Source organism: Oncorhynchus gorbuscha, linkage group LG05 (genome assembly GCF_021184085.1).
Source record: "Oncorhynchus gorbuscha isolate QuinsamMale2020 ecotype Even-year linkage group LG05, OgorEven_v1.0, whole genome shotgun sequence".
In the NCBI taxonomy this organism is placed as follows: Eukaryota; Metazoa; Chordata; class Actinopteri; order Salmoniformes; family Salmonidae; genus Oncorhynchus; species Oncorhynchus gorbuscha.
Genome location: NC_060177.1, coordinates 5,911,507 through 5,931,506, shown reverse-complemented (window position 1 = coordinate 5,931,506; position 20,000 = coordinate 5,911,507). Strand labels below are relative to the sequence as shown.

Sequence of the window (20,000 nt, the reverse complement as noted above, 5' to 3'; positions counted from 1 at the left end):
GAGTAGGATCCTAGTAGTAGTTAGACCCTAGAGTAGGATCCTAGTAGTGGTTAGACCCTAGAGTAGGATCCTAGTAGTGGTTAGACCCTAGAGTAGGACCCTAGAGTAGGATCCTAGTAGTAGTTGGACCCTAGAGTAGGATCCTAGTAGTAGTTGGACCCTAGAGTAGGATCCTAGTAGTAGTTAGACCCTAGAGTAGGATCCTAGTAGTAGTTAGACCCTAGAGTAGGATCCTAGTAGTAGTTAGACCCTAGAGTAGGATCCTAGTAGTAGTTAGACCCTAGAGTAGGATCCTAGTAGTAGTTAGACCCTAGAGTAGGATCCTAGTAGTAGTTAGACCCTAGAGTAGGATCCTAGTAGTAGTTAGACCCTAGAGTAGGATCCTAGTAGTAGTTAGACTCAGTAGTTGTAGTAGGATCATAGTAGTAGTTAGACTCGGTAGTTGTAGTAGGATCATAGTAGTAGTTAGACTCGGTAGTTCTAGTAGGATCCTAGTAGTAGGTATCTGTATTGATGTAGTTTTAGTGGGATCCTAGTAGTAGTTCTAGTAGTAGGTATCTGTATTGATGTAGTTCTAGTAGGATCCTAGTAGTAGGTATCTGTATTGATGTAGTTCTAGTAGGATCCTAGTAGTAGGTATCTGTAGGTGACTCAGTAGTTCTAGTAGTATGTATATGTATTGATGTAGTTCTAGTAGGATCCTAGTAGTAGGTATCTGTATTGATGTAGTTCTAGTAGGATCCTAGTAGTAGGTATCTGTATTTATGTAGTTCTAGTAGGTATCTGTATTGATGTAGTTCTAGTGGGATCCTAGTAGTAGGTATCTGTATTGATGTAGTTCTAGTAGTAGGTATCTGTATTGATGTAGTTCTAGTGGGATCCTAGTAGTAGGTATCTGTATTGATGTAGTTCTAGTGGGATCCTAGTAGTAGGTATCTGTATTGATGTAGTTCTAGTAGTAGGTATCTGTATTGATGTAGTTCTAGTAGTAGGTATCTGTATTGATGTAGTTCTAGTAGTAGGTATCTGTATTGATGTAGTTCTAGTAGTAGGTATCTGTATTGATGTAGTTCTAGTAGTAGGTATCTGTATTGATGTAGTTCTAATGGGATCCTAGTAGTAGGTATCTGTATTGATGTAGTTCTAGTAGTAGGTATCTGTATTGATGTAGTTCTAGTGGGATCCTAGTAGTAGGTATCTGTATTGATGTAGTTCTAGTGGGATCCTAGTAGTAGGTATCTGTATTGATGTAGTTCTAGTAGTAGGTATCTGTATTGATGTAGTTCTAGTAGTAGGTATCTGTATTGATGTAGTTCTAGTAGTAGGTATCTGTATTGATGTAGTTCTAGTGGGATCCTAGTAGTAGGTATCTGTATTGATGTAGTTCTAGTGGGATCCTAGTAGTAGGTATCTGTATTGATGTAGTTCTAATGGGATCCTAGTAGTAGGTATCTGTATTGATGTGTCTCAGTCGTTCTAGTTGTATTGATTACGTATTAATATGTATTGGTACAGTATTTAACATGAATGGTTGTATCTCCAGGTGGAGTTGTCGTCTCTAGACTTTCTCCTCCACACCAAAGCGCTCCTCTCCACCATCAACTATCTGAACACAGCCGTACCCCAGGAGCTGACAGCCTCCAAGGACAGAGAGGCCAAGAAACAGGTGGAGAAGGCTGGACAGGGGAAGACAGGTATACATTATGTTATACTATAATATACTTATATATATATATATATATAAGTATAATATACTTTAATATACTACAATATACTGTACTGTTCTATAATTTACTATACTAAAATATCTAATGCTCTACTATAATATACCATAATATACCATAATATACTGTAATATAATATACTGTAATATACTATAATATACAGTAATATACTATAATATACCATACTGTATATAATATACCATACCATACGGGACTATACTATACCCTACTATAATATACTATACTGTAATATACTATAATATACAATAATATACTATAATATACCATAATGTATATAATATACCATACGGTACTATACTATACTATAATATACCATACTGTACTATAATATAATATACCATACTGTACTATACTATAATATACTATAATATACTGTAATATACTTTACCATATTATACTGTGCCATACTATAATTGACATACTTTAATGTACTATAATACACCAGTCTGTACTATATTTAGTACTATATTACACCAGTCTGTACTATATTTAGTACTATAATACACCAGTCTGTACTATATTTAGTACTATATTACACCAGTCTGTACTATATTTAGTACTATAATACACCAGTCTGTACTATATTTAGTACTATAATACACCAGTCTGTACTATATTTAGTACTATAATACACCAGTCTGTACTATATTTAGTACTATAATACACCACTCTGTACTATATTTAGTGTATGTTGGGCACCACATGGCCATTAAAGACTAGTATTATTAATGTCGTTTCGTTGTCCTCCTCCTTCAGTGCCGAAAGGACCAACAAACAGCAATGTGTTCACCTTCAAACTGTCTGCTGAACTGGGTTCCTTCCGTGTGGAGGTGTGTGATGACCGGCGGAACATCGCTGACATCACAATACAAGGTAAGATGTGACCAATCATCTGAAAGGAGACTTATTATTTTTTTGTGGGGGCGGGGGGAGGAGTTATGCTGCTTATAAACTTACTTATCCAGTTTTGGAAAATGTCCTTCCAACGTTTATTTCAGTTATCTCTGCATGTCATTTACATACTGTGTATTGACAGTGTATTGACAGTGTATTGACAGTGTATTGACTGTGTATTGACTGTGTATTGACAGTGTATTGACTGTGTATTGACTGTGTATTGACTGTATTGACAGTGTATTGACTGTGTATTGACTGTATTGACTGTGTATTGACTGTGTATTGACTGATCTGTCGTCAGGTATTGCCAGTGTATTGAGAGTGTATTGAGAGTGTATTGAGAGTGTATTGACTGTGTATTGACTGTGTATTGACTGTGTATTGACTGTGTATTGACTGTATTGACAGTGTATTGACTGTATTGACAGTGTATTGACAGTGTGTTGACAGTGTGTTGACTGTGTGTTGACTGTGTGTTGACTGTGTATTGACAGATCTGTCATCAGGTATTGCCAGTGTATTGAGAGTGTATTGAGAGTGTATTGACAGTGTATTGACTGTATTGACAGTGTATTGACAGTGTATTGACTGATCTGTCGTCAGGTATTGACAGTGTATTGACAGTGTATTGACAGTGTGTTGACTGTGTGTTGACTGTGTGTTGACTGTGTGTTGACTGTGTGTTGACTGTGTGTTGACTGTGTGTTGACAGATCTGTCATCAGGTATTGCCAGTGTATTGCCAGTGTATTGACAGTGTATTGACAGTGTATTGACTGTATTGACAGTGTATTGACAGTGTATTGACTGATCTGTCGTCAGGTATTGCCAGTGTATTGCCAGTGTATTGAGAGTGTATTGACAGTGTATTGACAGTGTATTGACTGTATTGACAGTGTATTGACAGTGTATTGACTGATCTGTCGTCAGGTATTGCCAGTGTATTGCCAGTGTATTGCCAGTGTATTGAGAGTGTATTGACAGTGTATTGACTGTGTATTGACAGTGTATTGACAGTGTATTGACTGTGTATTGACTGTGTATTGACTGTGTATTGACTGTGTATTGACTGTGTATTGACAGTGTATTGACTGTGTATTGACTGTGTATTGACAGTGTATTGACAGTGTATTGACAGTGTATTGACTGATCTGTCGTCAGGTATTGACTGTGTATTGACTGTGTATTGACAGTGTGTAGACTGTGTGTAGACTGTGTGTTGACTGTGTATTGACTGTGTATTGACAGTGTATTGACAGTGTATTGACTGTGTATTGACTGTGTATTGACTGATCTGTCGTCAGGTATTGACAGTGTATTGACAGTGTATTGACTGTGTATTGACAGTGTATTGACAGTGTATTGACAGTGTATTGACAGTGTATTGACTGTGTATTGACTGTGTATTGACTGTGTATTGACTGTGTATTGACTGTGTATTGACTGTGTATTGACTGTGTATTGACTGTGTATTGACTGTGTATTGACAGTGTATTGACAGTGTATTGACTGATCTGTCGTCAGGTATTGACTGTGTATTGACTGTGTGTTGACAGTGTGTTGACAGTGTGTTGACAGTGTGTTGACAGTGTGTTGACTGTGTGTTGACTGTGTGTTGACTGTGTGTTGACTGTGTATTGACTGTGTATTGACAGTGTATTGACAGTGTATTGACAGTGTATTGACAGTGTATTGACAGTGTATTGACAGTGTATTGACAGTGTATTGACAGTGTATTGACAGTGTATTGACTGTGTATTGACTGTGTATTGACTGTGTATTGACTGTGTATTGACTGTGTATTGACTGTGTATTGACTGTGTATTGACTGTGTATTGACTGTGTATTGACTGTGTATTGACTGTGTATTGACTGTGTATTGACTGTGTATTGGCTGTGTATTGGCTGTGTATTGGCTGTGTATTGACTGTGTATTGACTGTGTATTGACTGTGTATTGACTGATCTGTCGGCAGGTATTGATGGGTCGGTGCTGGTCCAGGCCAAAGAGACAATGGTGTTCGCCAGGCTCAGGGACATAGTGGTGCTGGATGTCGACCCCAAAACCATCCACAAAAAGGTTATTTTTATTTTTATTGATAACTCTACTTTTTTTTGGTTTGTTTAGGTACTATTTTTATATATTTATTTATTTTACCTTTATTTTACCTTTATTTTACCTTTATTTTACTAGGGAAGTCAGTTAAGAACAAATTCTTATTTTCAATGACGGCCTGGGAACAGTGTGTTAACTGCCTACACCATTTTCTGTTATTACACGCATCGTTAGTGAGCTGAAGGGGTAGTTTGTAGTAATGTGGTCCGTTTTAATTTACAAGGGAGAGACTGTATCATCGTCATACTGTACTGTCCTGGTGTGATCCTGTAGGCCGTCTCCATGGTGGGCGAGGAGGTGTTCAGCTTTCAGATGTCCCTGTATCCCAACGCTACGGAGGGAGAGGGTTACTCAGACACCTCCAAGGTGGACGGGAAGGTTACCATGAGGCTGGGCTGCATCCAGATCGTCTATCTGCACAAGTTCCTCATGTCTCTACTGGTGAGGAGAACCTCAGGGATGGGTATATCGAGAGCTGACAATTGAGCTGACTCAATTCTGTTATCAATTCCAGATCAATACAGGAAGTACACAGAAATTCCAATGACCTTGAATGCTTTTCAATCGAGGTTAAAATAAAAAATAAAAAATGGAATTCAAGTGTTGTTTACTTTCTGAATTGACTGGAATTTAAATGGAATTGGTCCCAACTGGAGAGGACATGTTGATATATCAACTTCCCCACTGAGTGGAACATGGTTTAATACCGTGCATGAGGGTTATGTCTGTGTCAGTTTCCTACACGCGGATGAAGCCTCTTCCTCCACTAAAACGTACTTTTTAATGGAGATTCTCTAAAGGTCATGATCTTAAATAGGTCCTCATCTTGGTCCAGGAAACCAGCTCTTTATGTTGCAGGGGAACGTTATTAGGATGTTTTGGTCGATTGGAGTCCTTTCATGTTACCAGGAAGCCTTAAAACATTATTTTAATTTCTTAAAAGTCTGTTTCCTTTATTACTGTTTATATTTATCCTGTTATGTATTTGTTTATCTGTTGGTCTGTAAATCTGTGGTGTTTTCTCCAGGCCTCTTATAGCTACCAGTGTCCTCAGTATCTGTAAATCTGTGGTGTTTTCTCCAGGCCTCTTATAGCTACCAGTGTCCTCAGTATCTGTAAATCTGTGGTGTTTTCTCCAGGCCTCTTATAGCTACCAGTGTCCTCAGTATCTGTAAATCTGTGGTGTTTTCTCCAGGCCTCTTACAGCTATCAGTGTCCTCAGTATCACTCTCCTTATGAGGTACAGATTATGGCATGTTTTATAGCACTAAACTACAGATTATGGCATGCAGCACTAAACTACAGATTATGGCATGCAGCACTAAACTACAGATTATGGCACGCATCGCAGCACTAAACTACAGATTATGGCACGCAGCACAGCTCTAAACTACAGATTATGGCACGCATCGCAGCACTAAACTACAGATTATGGCATCGCAGCACTAAACTACAGATTATGGCACGCAGCACAGCTCTAAACTACAGATTATGGCACGCAGCACAGCTCTAAACTACAGATTATGGCACGCAGCACAGCTCTAAACTACAGATTATGGCACGCAGCACAGCTCTAAACTACAGATTATGGCACGCAGCACAGCTCTAAACTACAGATTATGGCATGCAGCTCTAAACTACAGATTATGGCACGCAGCACAGCCCTAAACTACAGATTATGGCACGCAGCACAGCACTAAACTACAGATTATGGCACGCAGCACTAAACTACAGATTATGGCACGCAGCACAGCTCTAAACTACAGATTATGGCACGCAGCACTAAACTACAGATTATGGCATGCAGCTCTAAACTACAGATTATGGCACGCAGCACAGCACTAATCTACAGATTATGGCACGCAGCACAGCACTAAACTAGCTAGCTCATCCCCCTCCAACTCCTCCTTGTGCGTTTTTAAGTCGATGGTTGTGTGGGCGAAACCATAAAAACGAAAAGCATTCCTAGTTGCCATGCAGATACCTAGTTGCCATGCAGATACCTAGTTGCCATGCAGATACCTAGTTGCCATGCAGATACCTAGTTGCCATGCAGATACCTACATGAAAGCAGCAGAGAGGAAGTGGTAATTCAGTCCGGTAGTTTTTCAAGAGGTAGTCGGCGTTTCGGGTCCAAGCTTCACTGTTTTATGGCTGTGTTTTCAGAGCTCTCATCCCTAAAATATGACCCCATTTAACAGCGCTGACAGGTTATAGTCTGACAAATGGTCCCTTTATACAAACCAGGAAGTTAATCAGCATGATACAGCAGACCCCTCTCTCAATGAAAGATCTATTTATATAGAGAAGAGACAGAGTAGTTACTATATAATTACTATAGATATATTTATATAGAGTAGAGACAGAGTAGTTACTATATAATTACTATAGATATATTTATATAGAGAAGAGACAGAGTAGTTACTATATAATTACTATAGATATATTTATATAGAGAAGAGACAGAGTAGTTACTATATAATTACTATAGATATATTTATATAGAGTAGAGACAGTAGTTACTATAGCTTGATGTGTGATATATTTATATAGAGACAGAGTAGTTACTATAGCTTGATGTGTGATATATTTATATAGAGACAGAGTAGTTACTATAGCTTGATGTGTGATATATTTATATAGAGACAGAGTAGTTACTATAGCTTGATGTGTGATATATTTATATAGAGACAGAGTAGTTACTATAGCTTGATGTGTAATATATTTATATAGAGACAGAGTAGTTACTATAGCTTGATGTGTGATATATTTATATAGAGACAGAGTAGTTACTATAGCTTGATGTGTGATATATTTATATAGAGACAGAGTAGTTACTATAGCTTGATGTGTGATATATTTATATAGAGTAGAGACAGAGTAGTTACTATAGCTTGATGTGAGATATATTTATATAGAGTAGAGACAGATTAGTTACTATAGCTTGATGTGTGATATATTTATATAGAGACAGAGTAGTTACTATAGCTTGATGTGTGATATATTTATATAGAGACAGAGTAGTTAATATAGCTTGATGTGTGATTTATATATACACTATACAGAACCTCAGCGTGTGTTAGTGTCTTCATGGTGTCTGTCCTGCTGTGTTAGTGTCTTCATGGTCTCTGTCCTGCTGTGTTAGTGTCTTCATGGTCTCTGTCCTGCTGTGTTAGTGTCTTCATGGTCTCTGTCCTGCTGTGTTAGTGTCTTCATGGTCTCTGTCTTCATGGTGTCTGTCCTGCTGTGTTAGTGTCTTCATGGTGTCTGTCCTGCTGTGTTAGTGTCTTCATGGTCTCTGTCTTCATGGTGTCTGTCCTGCTGTGTTAGTGTCTTCATGGTGTCTGTCCTGCTGTGTTAGTGTCTTCATGGTCTCTGTCCTGCTGTGTTAGTGTCTTCATGGTCTCTGTCCTGCTGTGTTAGTGTCTTCATGGTGTCTGTCCTGCTGTGTTAGTGTCTTCATGGTCTCTGTCCTGCTGTGTTAGTGTCTTCATGGTCTCTGTCCTTCGCCCCCCTCCAGACTTTTCTGGATAACTTCCAGACGGCCAAAGAGGCGTTGACTGTGGCCACGGCCCACGCAGCAGAGAAGGCGGCCTCCAGCGTCAGAGACTTTGCCCAGAAGAGCTTCCGTCTCTCCATGGACGTCAAGCTGAAGGCCCCTCTCATCGTCGTCCCTCAGTCCTCCACCTCACACAATGCGTTTGTGGTGGACCTGGGGCTCATCACCGTGGGCAACAGTTTCAGTCTGATGTCGGCTGAAGGGTTCTCGCTCCCCGTTGTGTTGGACACCATGGATGTCAAACTCACTCAGCTCAAACTGTCCAGGTATTAGAGGTGTGTGTGTGTGTGTGTGTGTGTGTGTGTGTGTGTGTGTGTGTGTGTGTGTGTGTGTGTGTGTGTGTGTGTGTGTGTGTGTGTGTGTGCGCGCGCGTGCGTGTGGTCTGTCATTTATTCTTTCATGCTCCTTGGAGCCGGATTGTTAGCGTACTCATTTGAAGTGAGTGTGTGTGTCCTCTGATTGGGTAATCCCACTTCATTCATCTCTCCGTAGGACCACGCTGAAACAAGGCTCCCCACAGACAGACATCGAGATCCTTCAGCCAATCAATTTAGAGTTTCTGGTCAAACGGAACCTGGCCTCTTCCTGGTACAACAAGATCCCTGGAGTAGAGGTTCAAGGAATGCTCAAGTCTATGAATGTAGGTTTACTGACCCTACCACTGACCCTGACACTGACCCTACCACTGACCCTACCACTGACCCTACCACTGACCCTACCACTGACCCTACCACTGACCGTAACACTGACCCTACCACTGACCCTACCACTGACCCTACCACTGACCCTACCCCTGACCCTAACACTGACCCTAACACTGACCCTACCACTGACCCTACTACTGACCCTACCACTGACCCTACCACTGACCCTACCACTGACCCTAACACTGACCCTACCACTGACCCTACCACTGACCCTACCACTGACCCTACCACTGACCCTACCCCTGACCCTAACACTGACCCTAACCCTAGAGTACAAGTCCAAGGAGAACTCAAGTCTATGAATGTAGGTTTACTGACCCTGACACTGACCCTACCACTGACCCTACCACTGACCCTAACACTGACCCTACCACTGACCCTACCACTGACCCTACCACTGACCCTACCACTGACCCTACCACTGACCCTACCACTGACCCTACCACTGACCCTACCCCTGACCCTAACACTGACCCTAACACTGACCCTAACCCTAGAGTACAAGTCCAAGGAGAACTCAAGTCTATGAATGTAGGTTTACTGACCCTACTCCTGACCCCCTAACACTGACCCTGACCCTAACCCTGACCCTAGCCCTAGAGTAACGGTCTAAGGAGAACTCAAGTCTATGAATGTAGGAGCATCTTCCATTGTATTTATTTTCAGAAAAATGTTTCCACTTCCACTGACAGCTGGTGGTTTTCTAGATACAGAAGTTGCCTTCTAGTAGGACAGGTCTACCTAGAAACACAGAAGTTGTCTTCTAGGAGGACAGGTCTGCCTAGAAACACAGAAGTTGCCTTCTAGGAGGACAGGTCTGCCTAGAAACACAGAAGTTGCCTTCTAGGAGGACAGGTCTGCCTAGAAACACATAAGTTGTCTTCTAGGAGGACAGGTCTGCCTAGAAACACAGAAGTTGCCTTCTAGGAGGACAGGTCTGCCTAGAAACACAGAAGATGCCTTCTAGTAGGACAGGTCTACCTAGAAACACAGAAGTTGCCTTCTAGGAGGACAGGTCTGCCTAGAAACACAGAAGTTGTCTTCTAGGAGGACAGGTCTGCCTAGAAACACAGAAGTTGCCTTCTAGGAGGACAGGTCTGCCTAGAAACACAGAAGTTGCCTTCTAGGAGGACAGGTCTGCCTAGAAACACAGAAGTTTGATCTCAATGGGATCTAGTTGTATAAATAAAGGTCTGCCTAGAAACACAGATGTTTGATCTCAATGGGATCTAGTTGTATAAATAAAGGTCTGCCTAGAAACACAGATGTTTGATCTCAATGGGATCCAGTTGTATAAATAAAGGTCTGCCTAGAAACACAGATGTTTGATCTCAATGGGATCTAGTTGTATAAATAAAGGTCTGCCTAGAAACACAGATGTTTGATCTCAATGGGATCTAGTTGTATAAATAAAGGTCTGCCTAGAAACACAGATGTTTGATCTCAATGGGATCTAGTTGTATAAATAAAGGTCTGCCTAGAAACACAGATGTTTGATCTCAATGGGATCTAGTTGTATAAATAAAGGTCTGCCTAGAAACACAGATGTTTGATCTCAATGGGATCCAGTTGTATAAATAAAGGTCTGCCTAGAAACACAGATGTTTGATCTCAATGGGATCTAGTTGTATAAATAAAGGTCTGCCTAGAAACACAGATGTTTGATCTCAATGGGATCCAGTTGTATAAATAAAGGTCTGCCTAGAAACACAGATGTTTGATCTCAATGGGATCCAGTTGTATAAATAAAGGTAGAGGCGACATCAGCACCAAATCAAGATGTTTTCTTTTTTAATCTCCTCCCTCCAGATGGCTCTCGGTCAGGAGGACTTTGGTGTCCTGATGAAGACACTGAGGGAGAACATCGGAGAGGGCAGCAAAGAGCACGTCCTGGATGTCAACAAACAAGTAGCCCGAGGTGGGTCCTAGTGTCTTACACACTGTAACTAGGGCCTGGAGGTGGGTCCTAGTGTCTTACACACTGTAACTAGGGCCTGGAGGTGGGTCCTAGTGTCTTACACACTGTAACTAGGGCCTGGAGGTGGGTCCTAGTGTCTTACACACTGTAACTAGGGCCTGGAGGTAGGTCCTAGTGTCTTACACACTGTAACTAGGGCCTGGAGGTGGGTCCTAGTGTCTTACACACTGTAACTAGGGCCTGGAGGTGGGTCCTAGTGTCTTACACACTGTAACTAGGGCCTGGAGGTGGGTCCTAGTGTCTTACACACTGTAACTAGGGCCTGGAGGTAGATCCTAGTGTCTTACACACCAAACACACTGTAACTAGGGCCTGGAGGTAGATCCTAGTGTCTTACACACCAAACACACTGTAACTAGGGCCTGGAGGTAGATCCTAGTGTCTTACACACCAAACACACTGTAACTAGGGCCTGGAGGTGGGTCCTAGTGTCTTACACACTGTAACTAGGGCCTGGAGGTAGATCCTAGTGTCTTACACACCAAACACACTGTAACTAGGGCCTGGAGGTGGGTCCTAGTGTCTTACACACCAAACACACTGTAACTAGGGCCTGGAGTAGTTACTAGGGCCATAATGTCTATTGACCAGATGATAATGTCTTTACTGGTAATGTCCTAGACAAGGCAGAGCAGCATCAGCTGGAGGGGAATGAGGTGGGATGTCTCCCTGCGGAGGCTGGAGGAGGAGGAGGAGGAGGAGGAGGACAGCCTGCTGCTGTTACCAATGCAGGAGGACTGGGAGAAAACATCGTCAATATGCTGCTCAACCTGGAGATTAAGGAGGTAGCTATCTACTGACCTAAACGCAGTGGTCTGTTGTAATGTCATTAGCTGGCTAATATACACAGTGGTCCGTTGTGATGTCATTAGCTGGCTAATATACACAGTGGTCTGTTGTGATGTCATTAGCTGGCTAATATACACAGTGGTCTGTTGTGATGTCATTAGCTGGGTAATATACACAGGGGTCTGTTGTGATGTCATTAGCTGGCTAATATACACAGTGGTCTGTTGTGATGTCATTAGCTGGCTAATATACACAGGGGTCTGTTGTGATGTCATTAGCTGGCTAATATACACAGTGGTCCGTTGTGAAGTCATTAGCTGGCTAATATACACAGTGTTCCGTTGTGATGTCATTAGCTGGCTAATATACACAGTGGTCTGTTGTGATGTCATTAGCTGGCTAATATACACAGTGGTCTGTTGGGATGTCATTAGCTGGCTAATATACACAGTGGTCTGTTGGGATGTCATTAGCTGGCTAATATACACAGTGGTCTGTTGTGATGTCATTAGCTGGCTAATATACACAGTGGTCCGTTGGGATGTCATTAGCTGGCTAATATACACAGTGGTCTGTTGTGATGTCATTAGCTGGCTAATATACACAGTGGTCCGTTGTGAAATTCATTAGCTGGCTAATATACACAGTGGTCTGTTGGGATGTTATTAGCTGGCTAATATACACAGTGGTCTGTTGTGATGTCATTAGCTGGCTAATATACACAGTGGTCTGTTGTGATGTCATTAGCTGGCTAATATACACAGTGGTCTGTTGTGATGTCATTAGCTGGCTAATATACACAGTGGTCTGTTGTGATGTCATTAGCTGGCTAATATACACAGTGGTCTGTTGTGATGTCATTAGCTGGCTAATATACACAGTGGTCCGTTGTGATGTCATTAGCTGGCTAATATACACAGTGGTCTGTTGTGATGTCATTAGCTGGCTAATATACACAGTGGTCTGTTGTGATGTCATTAGCTGGCTAATATACACAGTGGTCCGTATGCTGTGTCTTTAGTACCTTTACTGAAGCACCAAGGGAAATAAAATGTCTCTTTGTACAGTTGGATGTTGATGCAGTTTAAACACGTCACAGTGTGTATATTTTCCATCATAATAATAATCACTCGTTGAAAACTAGACACTCCCAAATCCATCCAACGTTACTCCTGCTGCGTCTCAAATCTCCTTCGTTGTCTCTCTACCAAAATGTGGTCAGGTCGTTATTGCAACAGAGAACGTGTTGTTAAACGAGTAACCTGGTTAAGTAATGGCGGACTAAATGTGGTTGTATCTCTCTCCATCAGGTGGTTGTGAAGCTGAAGAAGTCCAGGTCAGATCAGAAGGAGAGTCCGTTCCTGGTTCTCCACGTAGCCCAGCTGGGCATCCACACCAATGTCAGGAATTACGACATGGTGGCCACAACGTACATCAAGAAAATCTCTATGAAGTGCCTGGAGTTCTCAGGTCGGTGGCTGTAGCCTGTCGAGGTGTCATGTTGTATAGGCTAAACTTTAAAATGTTGAATGTGATCGTTCATATGACATGGTGGCCCACAACAAGAGACCCACTATGATGTACCTGGGGTTCTCAGGTCGGTGGCTTTAACCTCAAGCCCTGTTATGTTTAAATACTGAATACAATAGTTACCATGATTTAAACTGGTCTGGAATACAGTAGTTACCATGACATTCTGGTTAGGAATACAGTAGTTACCATGATTTAAACTGGTCTGATATTCTGGTTAGGAATACAGTAGTTACCATGATATAAACTGGTCTGGAATACAGTAGTTACCATGACATTCTGGTCTGGAATACAGTAATTACCAAAATTTAAACTGGTCTGACATTCTGGTTAGGAATACAGTAGTTACCATGTTTTAAACTGGTCTGGTCATTCTGGTTAGGAATACAGTAGTTACCATGATTTAAACTGGTCTGGTCATTCTGGTTAGGAATACAGTAGTTACCATGATTTAAACTGGTCTGGCATGCTGGTTAGGAATGAAATACATCCCAGTGTTGTAGTTGGTAAATCAGAAAGCCATTGATTTTCATTTGATTGTTTTCTAGATTCCAACGGTGAACCACTGTGTCTGATCAGTTCCTCTGTGGAGTCAGGTGCTGACCTCCTCAAAGTGGAATACTTCAAGGTGGGATATACCTATTGATTTGGTTATACACTGAGTGTACACCTTCCTAATATTGTCTTGCTCCCCCTTCCTCCCTCAGAACAGCCTCAATTCGTCGGGTCATGGACTCTACAAGGTGTCGAAAGCGTTCCACAGGGATGCTGGCCCCATGTTGACTCCAATGCTATACAGTCTATACCTCTAGCCCTGTCTATACCTCTAGTACAGTCTATACCTCTAGCCCAGTCTATACCTCTAGCCCAGTCTATACCTCTAGCCCAGTCTATACCTCTAGCCCAGTCTATACCTCTAGTACAGTCTATACCTCTAGCCCAGTCTATACCTCTAGCCCAGTCTATACCTCTAGCCCAGTCTATACCTCTAGCCCAGTCCTGACCTCTAGTATAGTAAAGTCTAAACCTCTAGTACAGTCTATACCTCTAGTACAGTCTTGACCTCTGGTACAGTCTATACCTCTAGTACAGTCTATACCTCTAGCCCAGTCTATACCTCTAGTACAGTCCATACCTCTAGCCCAGTCTATACCTCTAGTACAGCCCTCTAGCCCAGTCTATACCTCTAGCCCAGTCTATACCTCTAGCCCAGTCTATACCTCTAGCCCAGTCTATACCTCTAGCCCAGTCTATACCTCTAGTACAGCCCTCTAGCCCAGTCTATACCTCTAGCCCAGTCCTGACCTCTAGTATAGTAAAGTCTAAACCTCTAGTACAGTCGAAACATCTAGTACAGTCTATACCTCTAGTACAGTCTATACCTCTAGTACAGTCTATACCTCTAGTACAGTCTTGACATCTGGTATAGTCTATACCTCTAGTCCTGTCTATACCTCTAGTATAGTAAAGTCTATACCTCTAGCCCAGTCTATACCTCTAGCCCAGTCTATACCTCTAGCCCAGTCTATACCTCTAGCCCAGTCTATACCTCTAGTACAGTCTATACCTCTAGTACAGTCTATACCTCTAGTACAGTCTATACCTCTAGCCCAGTCCTGACCTCTAGTATAGTAAAGTCTATACCTCTAGCCCAGTCTATACCTCTAGCCCAGTCTATACCTCTAGCCCAGTCTATACCTCTAGAGCGTCTGCTAAATGACTTAAATGTAAATGTAAATGTAGCACAGTCCTGACCTCTAGTATAGTAAAGTCTATACCTCTAGCCCAGTCTATACCTCTAGCCCAGTCTATACCTCTAGCCCAGTCTATACCTCTAGCCCAGTCTATACCTCTAGCCCAGTCTATACCTCTAGTACAGTCTATACCTCTAGCCCAGTCCTGACCTCTAGTATAGTAAAGTCTATACCTCTAGTACAGTCTATACCTCTAGTACAGTCTATACCTCTAGCCCAGTCTATACCTCTAGTATAGTAAAATCTATACCTCTAGTACAGTCTATACCTCTAGCCCAGTCCTGACCTGACCTTGTTATTGTTCTTAAAGCCTTGTATAACTTATTGTTATTGTTCTTATAGCCTTGTATAACTTATTGTTATTGTTCTTAAAGCCTTGTATAACTTATTGTTATTGTTCTTAAAGCCTTGGTTAACTTATTGTTATCGTTCTTAAAGCCTTGTATAACTGTTATTGTTCTTAAAGCCTTGTATACGTTATTGTTATTGTTCTTAAAGCCTTGTATAACTTATTGTTATGTTCTTAAAGCCCTGTATAACTTATTGTTCTTAAAGCCTTGTATAACTTATTGTTATTGTTCTTAAAGCCTTGTATAACTTATTGTTATTGTTCTTAAAGCCTTGTATAACTTATTGTTATTGTTCTTAAAGCCTTGTATACATTATTGTTATTGTTCTTAAAGCCTTGTATAACTGTTATTGTTCTTAAAGCCTTGTATAACTTATTGTTATTGTTCTTACAGCCTTGTATAACTGTTATTGTTCTTAAAGCCTTGTATAACAGGAAAAACACAGTCGATATGGGCTCTATGTTTCCCCCTACAGTCTGGAATAATTTTATCACTTTGGATATTAAAGCATTTGACGTCATTAAATACCACATCAAACACCTTTTATGGGCCTTTCCTAAAATAGGAAGTTCAGACAGGTCTTCGACATGCAAAGAGACGCATTCCCAGAATCCCCATGGTCATTGTACTGTAGTTACATTTAATGATACAGTAGTGTAGCTGTTCAGAATCCCCATGGTCATAGTACTGTAGCTGTTCAGAATCCCCATGGTCATAGTACTGTAGCTGTTCAGAATCCCCCAGCCTTATGTCCTCTCTCTGTGGACATGTCCTCTCTCTCTGTGGACATGTTCTCTGTTCAGAAACCCCCAGCCATATGTCCTCTCTCTCTGTGGACATGTCCTCTCTCTCTGTGGACATGTTCTCTGTTCAGAAACCCCCAGCCATATGTCCTCTCTCTCTGTGGACATGTCCTCTCTCTCTGTGGACAAGTTCTCTGTTCAGAATCCCCCAGCCTTATGTCCTCTCTCTGTGGACATGTCCTCTCTCTCTGTGGACATGTTCTCTGTTCAGAAACCCCCAGCCATATGTTCTCTCTATGTGGACATGTCCTCTGTTCAGAAACCCCCAGCCATATGTCCTCTCTCTGTGGACATGTTCTCTGTTCAGAAACCCCCAGCCATATGTCCTCTCTCTCTGTGGACATGTCCTCTGTTCAGAAACCCCCAGCCATATGTCCTCTCTCTGTGGACATGTTCTCTGTTCAGAAACCCCCAGCCTTATGTCCTCTCTCTGTGGACATGTCCTCTGTTCAGAAACCCCCAGCCATATGTCCTCTCTCTGTGGACATGTCCTCTGTTCAGAAACCCCCAGCCATATGTCCTCTCTCTGTGGACATGTCCTCTGTTCAGAAACCCCCAGCCTTATGTCCTCTCTCTGTGGACATGTCCTCTGTTCAGAAACCCCCAGCCATATGTCCTCTCTCTCTGTGGACATGTCCTCTGTTCAGAAACCCCCAGCCATATGTCCTCTCTCTGTGGACATGTCCTCTGTTCAGAAACCCCCAGCCATATGTCCTCTCTCTGTGGATATGTCCTCTGTTCAGAAACCCCCAGCCTTATGTCCTCTCTCTGTGGACATGTCCTCTGTTCAGAAACCCCCAGCCATATGTCCTCTCTCTCTGTGGACATGTCCTCTGTTCAGAAACCCCCAGCCATATGTCCTCTCTCTCTGTGGACATGTTTTCTGTGCCAGGCAGCAGGCTCTGGTGTCAATACAACCCAGAGATGTCATCTTCAACCCCGTAACCTCAATCTCATTATAGAGATGCTGTACAAGACGGACATTACATTCTCACTGTTTGTCTCTGTCATTATCAACACCATAGACCAGGGCACTCTCCAGATCTGCCCTGTGTCCCAAATGGCACCTTATTCCCTATGCAGTGCACTGCTTTTAACCAGAGCCCTATGCTACAAGTAGTGCACTATATAGGAGTAGGGTTCCGTTTCAGACTAAAGCCCACTCCAGACCTGGTGGTGCCTGGCGTCAAGCCTGACAACATGACAGTCAGTGTGTTTCTCAGTGAGATGTGCGTGTTGATATAATGCTCCTAAATGAATGGTTGTCAGAAGCCAGTGGTCCTCGTTAACAAAGCAGCATCTCTAAGGATCAGGAGTCGGTCTGGTCAAAGTCTACTTTTGTGTTATTTTGAGCATCTAAACGACTACTAATGTTTTGTGATAGTGATCGATTTTGTGTTTCCGTTACTCCTAAATGACTGCTTATTGATATGTGTTTACATTACCCCTAAATGACTGCTAATTGATTTGTTTCCATTACTCCTAAATGACTGCTAATTGATGTTTCCATTACTCCTAAATGACTGCTAATTGATGTGTTTCCATTACTACTAAATGTCTGCTAATTGATGTGTTTCCATTACTACTAAATGACTGCTAATTTATTTGTTTCCATTACTCCTAAATGACTGCTAATTGATTTGTGTTTCCATTACTCCTAAATGACTGCTAATTGATGTTTCCATTACTACTAAATGACTGCTAATTGATTTGTGTTTCCATTACTCCTAAATGACTGCTAATTGATTTGTGATAGTGATCGATTTTGTGTTTTCGTTACTCCTAAATGACTTCTAATTGATATGTGTTTCCATTACCCCTAAATGACTGCTAATTGATTTGTGTTTACATTACCACTAAATGACTGCTAATTGATTTGTGTTTCCATTACCACTAAATGACTGCTAATTGATATGTGTTTACATTACTCCTAAATGACTGCTAATTGATTTGTGTTTCCATTACCCCTAAATGACTGCTAATTGATTTGTTTCCATTATCCCTAAATGACTGCTAATTGATTTGTTTCCATTATCCCTAAATGACTGCTAATTGATTTGTGTTTCTATTACCACTAAATGACTGCTAATTGATTTGTGTTTCCGTTACTCCTAAATGACTGCTAATTTATTTGTTTCCATTACCCCTGAATGACTTCTAATTGATTTGTTTCCATTACCCCTAAATGACTGCTAATTGATTTGTGTTTCCATTACTCCTAAATGACTGCTAATTGATTTGTGTTTCCATTACTCCTAAATGACTGCTAATTGATATGTGTTTCCATTACCCCTAAATGACTGCTAATTGAGGTGTTGTTTTCTTTCTTCTCAGGCTGACAGAAACAGGCCAAACTTTGCCACTGTTCACAAGAATACTGAGCAGATGATCAACGTAAGTAATGATATCTAAACGGTTTATTTATTCGTCCTATACACCCAAGCGGGCAAAATTAAAACGACATCATTTCAACCAGACTCCAACCAGTTGTTATTAAACTAGCATGAACTCGTTGTAGTGCTGGGAAAGGCTCTGATATGTGTCTTTGTTAGATACAACATTATGCCTGCAACTGGCACCTTTTATAAATGCAGCGGCCGTGCTAATGTAGCCTGGTGGTTGTTGAATGGGGATCTGAGAGGTCTGTGAAGCCTGCCGACATCTTCCTGTTCTCTTAAGACCTCAAAGGGCTCGTTTCATTTACCGTCTGATCATCACAGTCCATGTGACTTGGTTAAGTGGCTCTCTCTTGTTCTCTTTCCCCTCTCTCTCTACTCTTTATCTTTCCCCTCTCTCTCCACACTTTATCTTTCCCCTCTCTCTCCCCTTTCTCTACTCTCTCTCTCCCCTTTCTCTACTCTCTCTTTCCCCTCTCTCTCTACTCTTTATCTTTCCCCTCTCTCTCTACTCTTTATCTTTCCCCTCTCTCTCCCCTTTCTCTACTCTCTCTCCCCTTTCTCTACTCTCTCTTTCCCCTTTCTCTACTCTCTCTCTCCCCTTTCTCTACTCTCTCTCTCCCCTTTCTCTACTCTCTCTCTCCCCTTTCTCTACTCTCTCTCTCCCCTTTCTCTACTCTCTCTCTCTCCCCTTTCTCTACTCTCTCTCTCCCCTTTCTCTACTCTCTCTCTCCCCTTTCTCTACTCTCTCTCCCCTTTCTCTACTCTCTCTCTCTCCACTCTCTCTCTCTCCACTCTCTCTCCACTCTCTCTCCACTTTCTCTACTCTCTCTCCCCTTTCTCTACTCTCTCTACTCTTTATCTTTCCCCTCTCTCTCCCCTTTCTCTACTCTCTCTCTCCACTCTCCCCTCTCTCTCCCCTTTCTCTACTCTCTCTCTCCACTCTCTCCCCTTTCTCTACTCTCTCTCTCCACTCTCTCCCATCTCTCTCCTCTCTCTCTCCACTCTCTCCCCTCTCTCTCCTCTCTCTCTCCCCTTTCTCTACTCTCTCTCTCTCTCTCTCCCCTTTCTCTACTCTCTCTCTCCCCTTTCTCTACTCTCTCTCTCTCTCCCCTTTCTCTTCTCTCTCTCGCTCTCTCGCTCTCTCTCTCGCGCTCTCTCTCTCTCTCTCCCCTTTCTCTACTCTCTCTACTCTTTATCTTTCCCCTCTTTCTCCCCTTTCTCTACTCTCTCTCTCCACTCTCTCCCCTCTCTCTCCTCTCTCTCTCCACTCTCTCCCCTTTCTCCACTCTCTCTCCACTCTCTCCCCTTTCTCCACTCTCTCCCCTTTCTCTACTCTCTCTCTCCACTCTCTCCCCTTTCTCTACTCTCTCTCTCC

At 42.0% G+C, this 20,000-nt stretch overlaps 1 protein-coding gene across 1 annotated transcript in view; it reads left to right on the top strand.

Moving 5' to 3' along the window:
- Positions 1 to 20,000, top strand: part of LOC124035385 (vacuolar protein sorting-associated protein 13C-like) — a 245,266-nt gene that overhangs the window by 94,016 nt on the left and 131,250 nt on the right. Inside the window, exons 31-41 of the mRNA XM_046348841.1 lie at positions 1,544 to 1,694; positions 2,502 to 2,618; positions 4,617 to 4,720; positions 5,030 to 5,197; positions 8,277 to 8,581; positions 8,808 to 8,955; positions 10,832 to 10,940; positions 11,622 to 11,785; positions 13,100 to 13,259; positions 13,868 to 13,947; positions 18,561 to 18,620. Coding sequence (XP_046204797.1) covers positions 1,544 to 1,694; positions 2,502 to 2,618; positions 4,617 to 4,720; positions 5,030 to 5,197; positions 8,277 to 8,581; positions 8,808 to 8,955; positions 10,832 to 10,940; positions 11,622 to 11,785; positions 13,100 to 13,259; positions 13,868 to 13,947; positions 18,561 to 18,620 — 1,566 coding nt within the window. The remainder of the gene's footprint in view (positions 1 to 1,543; positions 1,695 to 2,501; positions 2,619 to 4,616; positions 4,721 to 5,029; positions 5,198 to 8,276; positions 8,582 to 8,807; positions 8,956 to 10,831; positions 10,941 to 11,621; positions 11,786 to 13,099; positions 13,260 to 13,867; positions 13,948 to 18,560; positions 18,621 to 20,000) is intronic.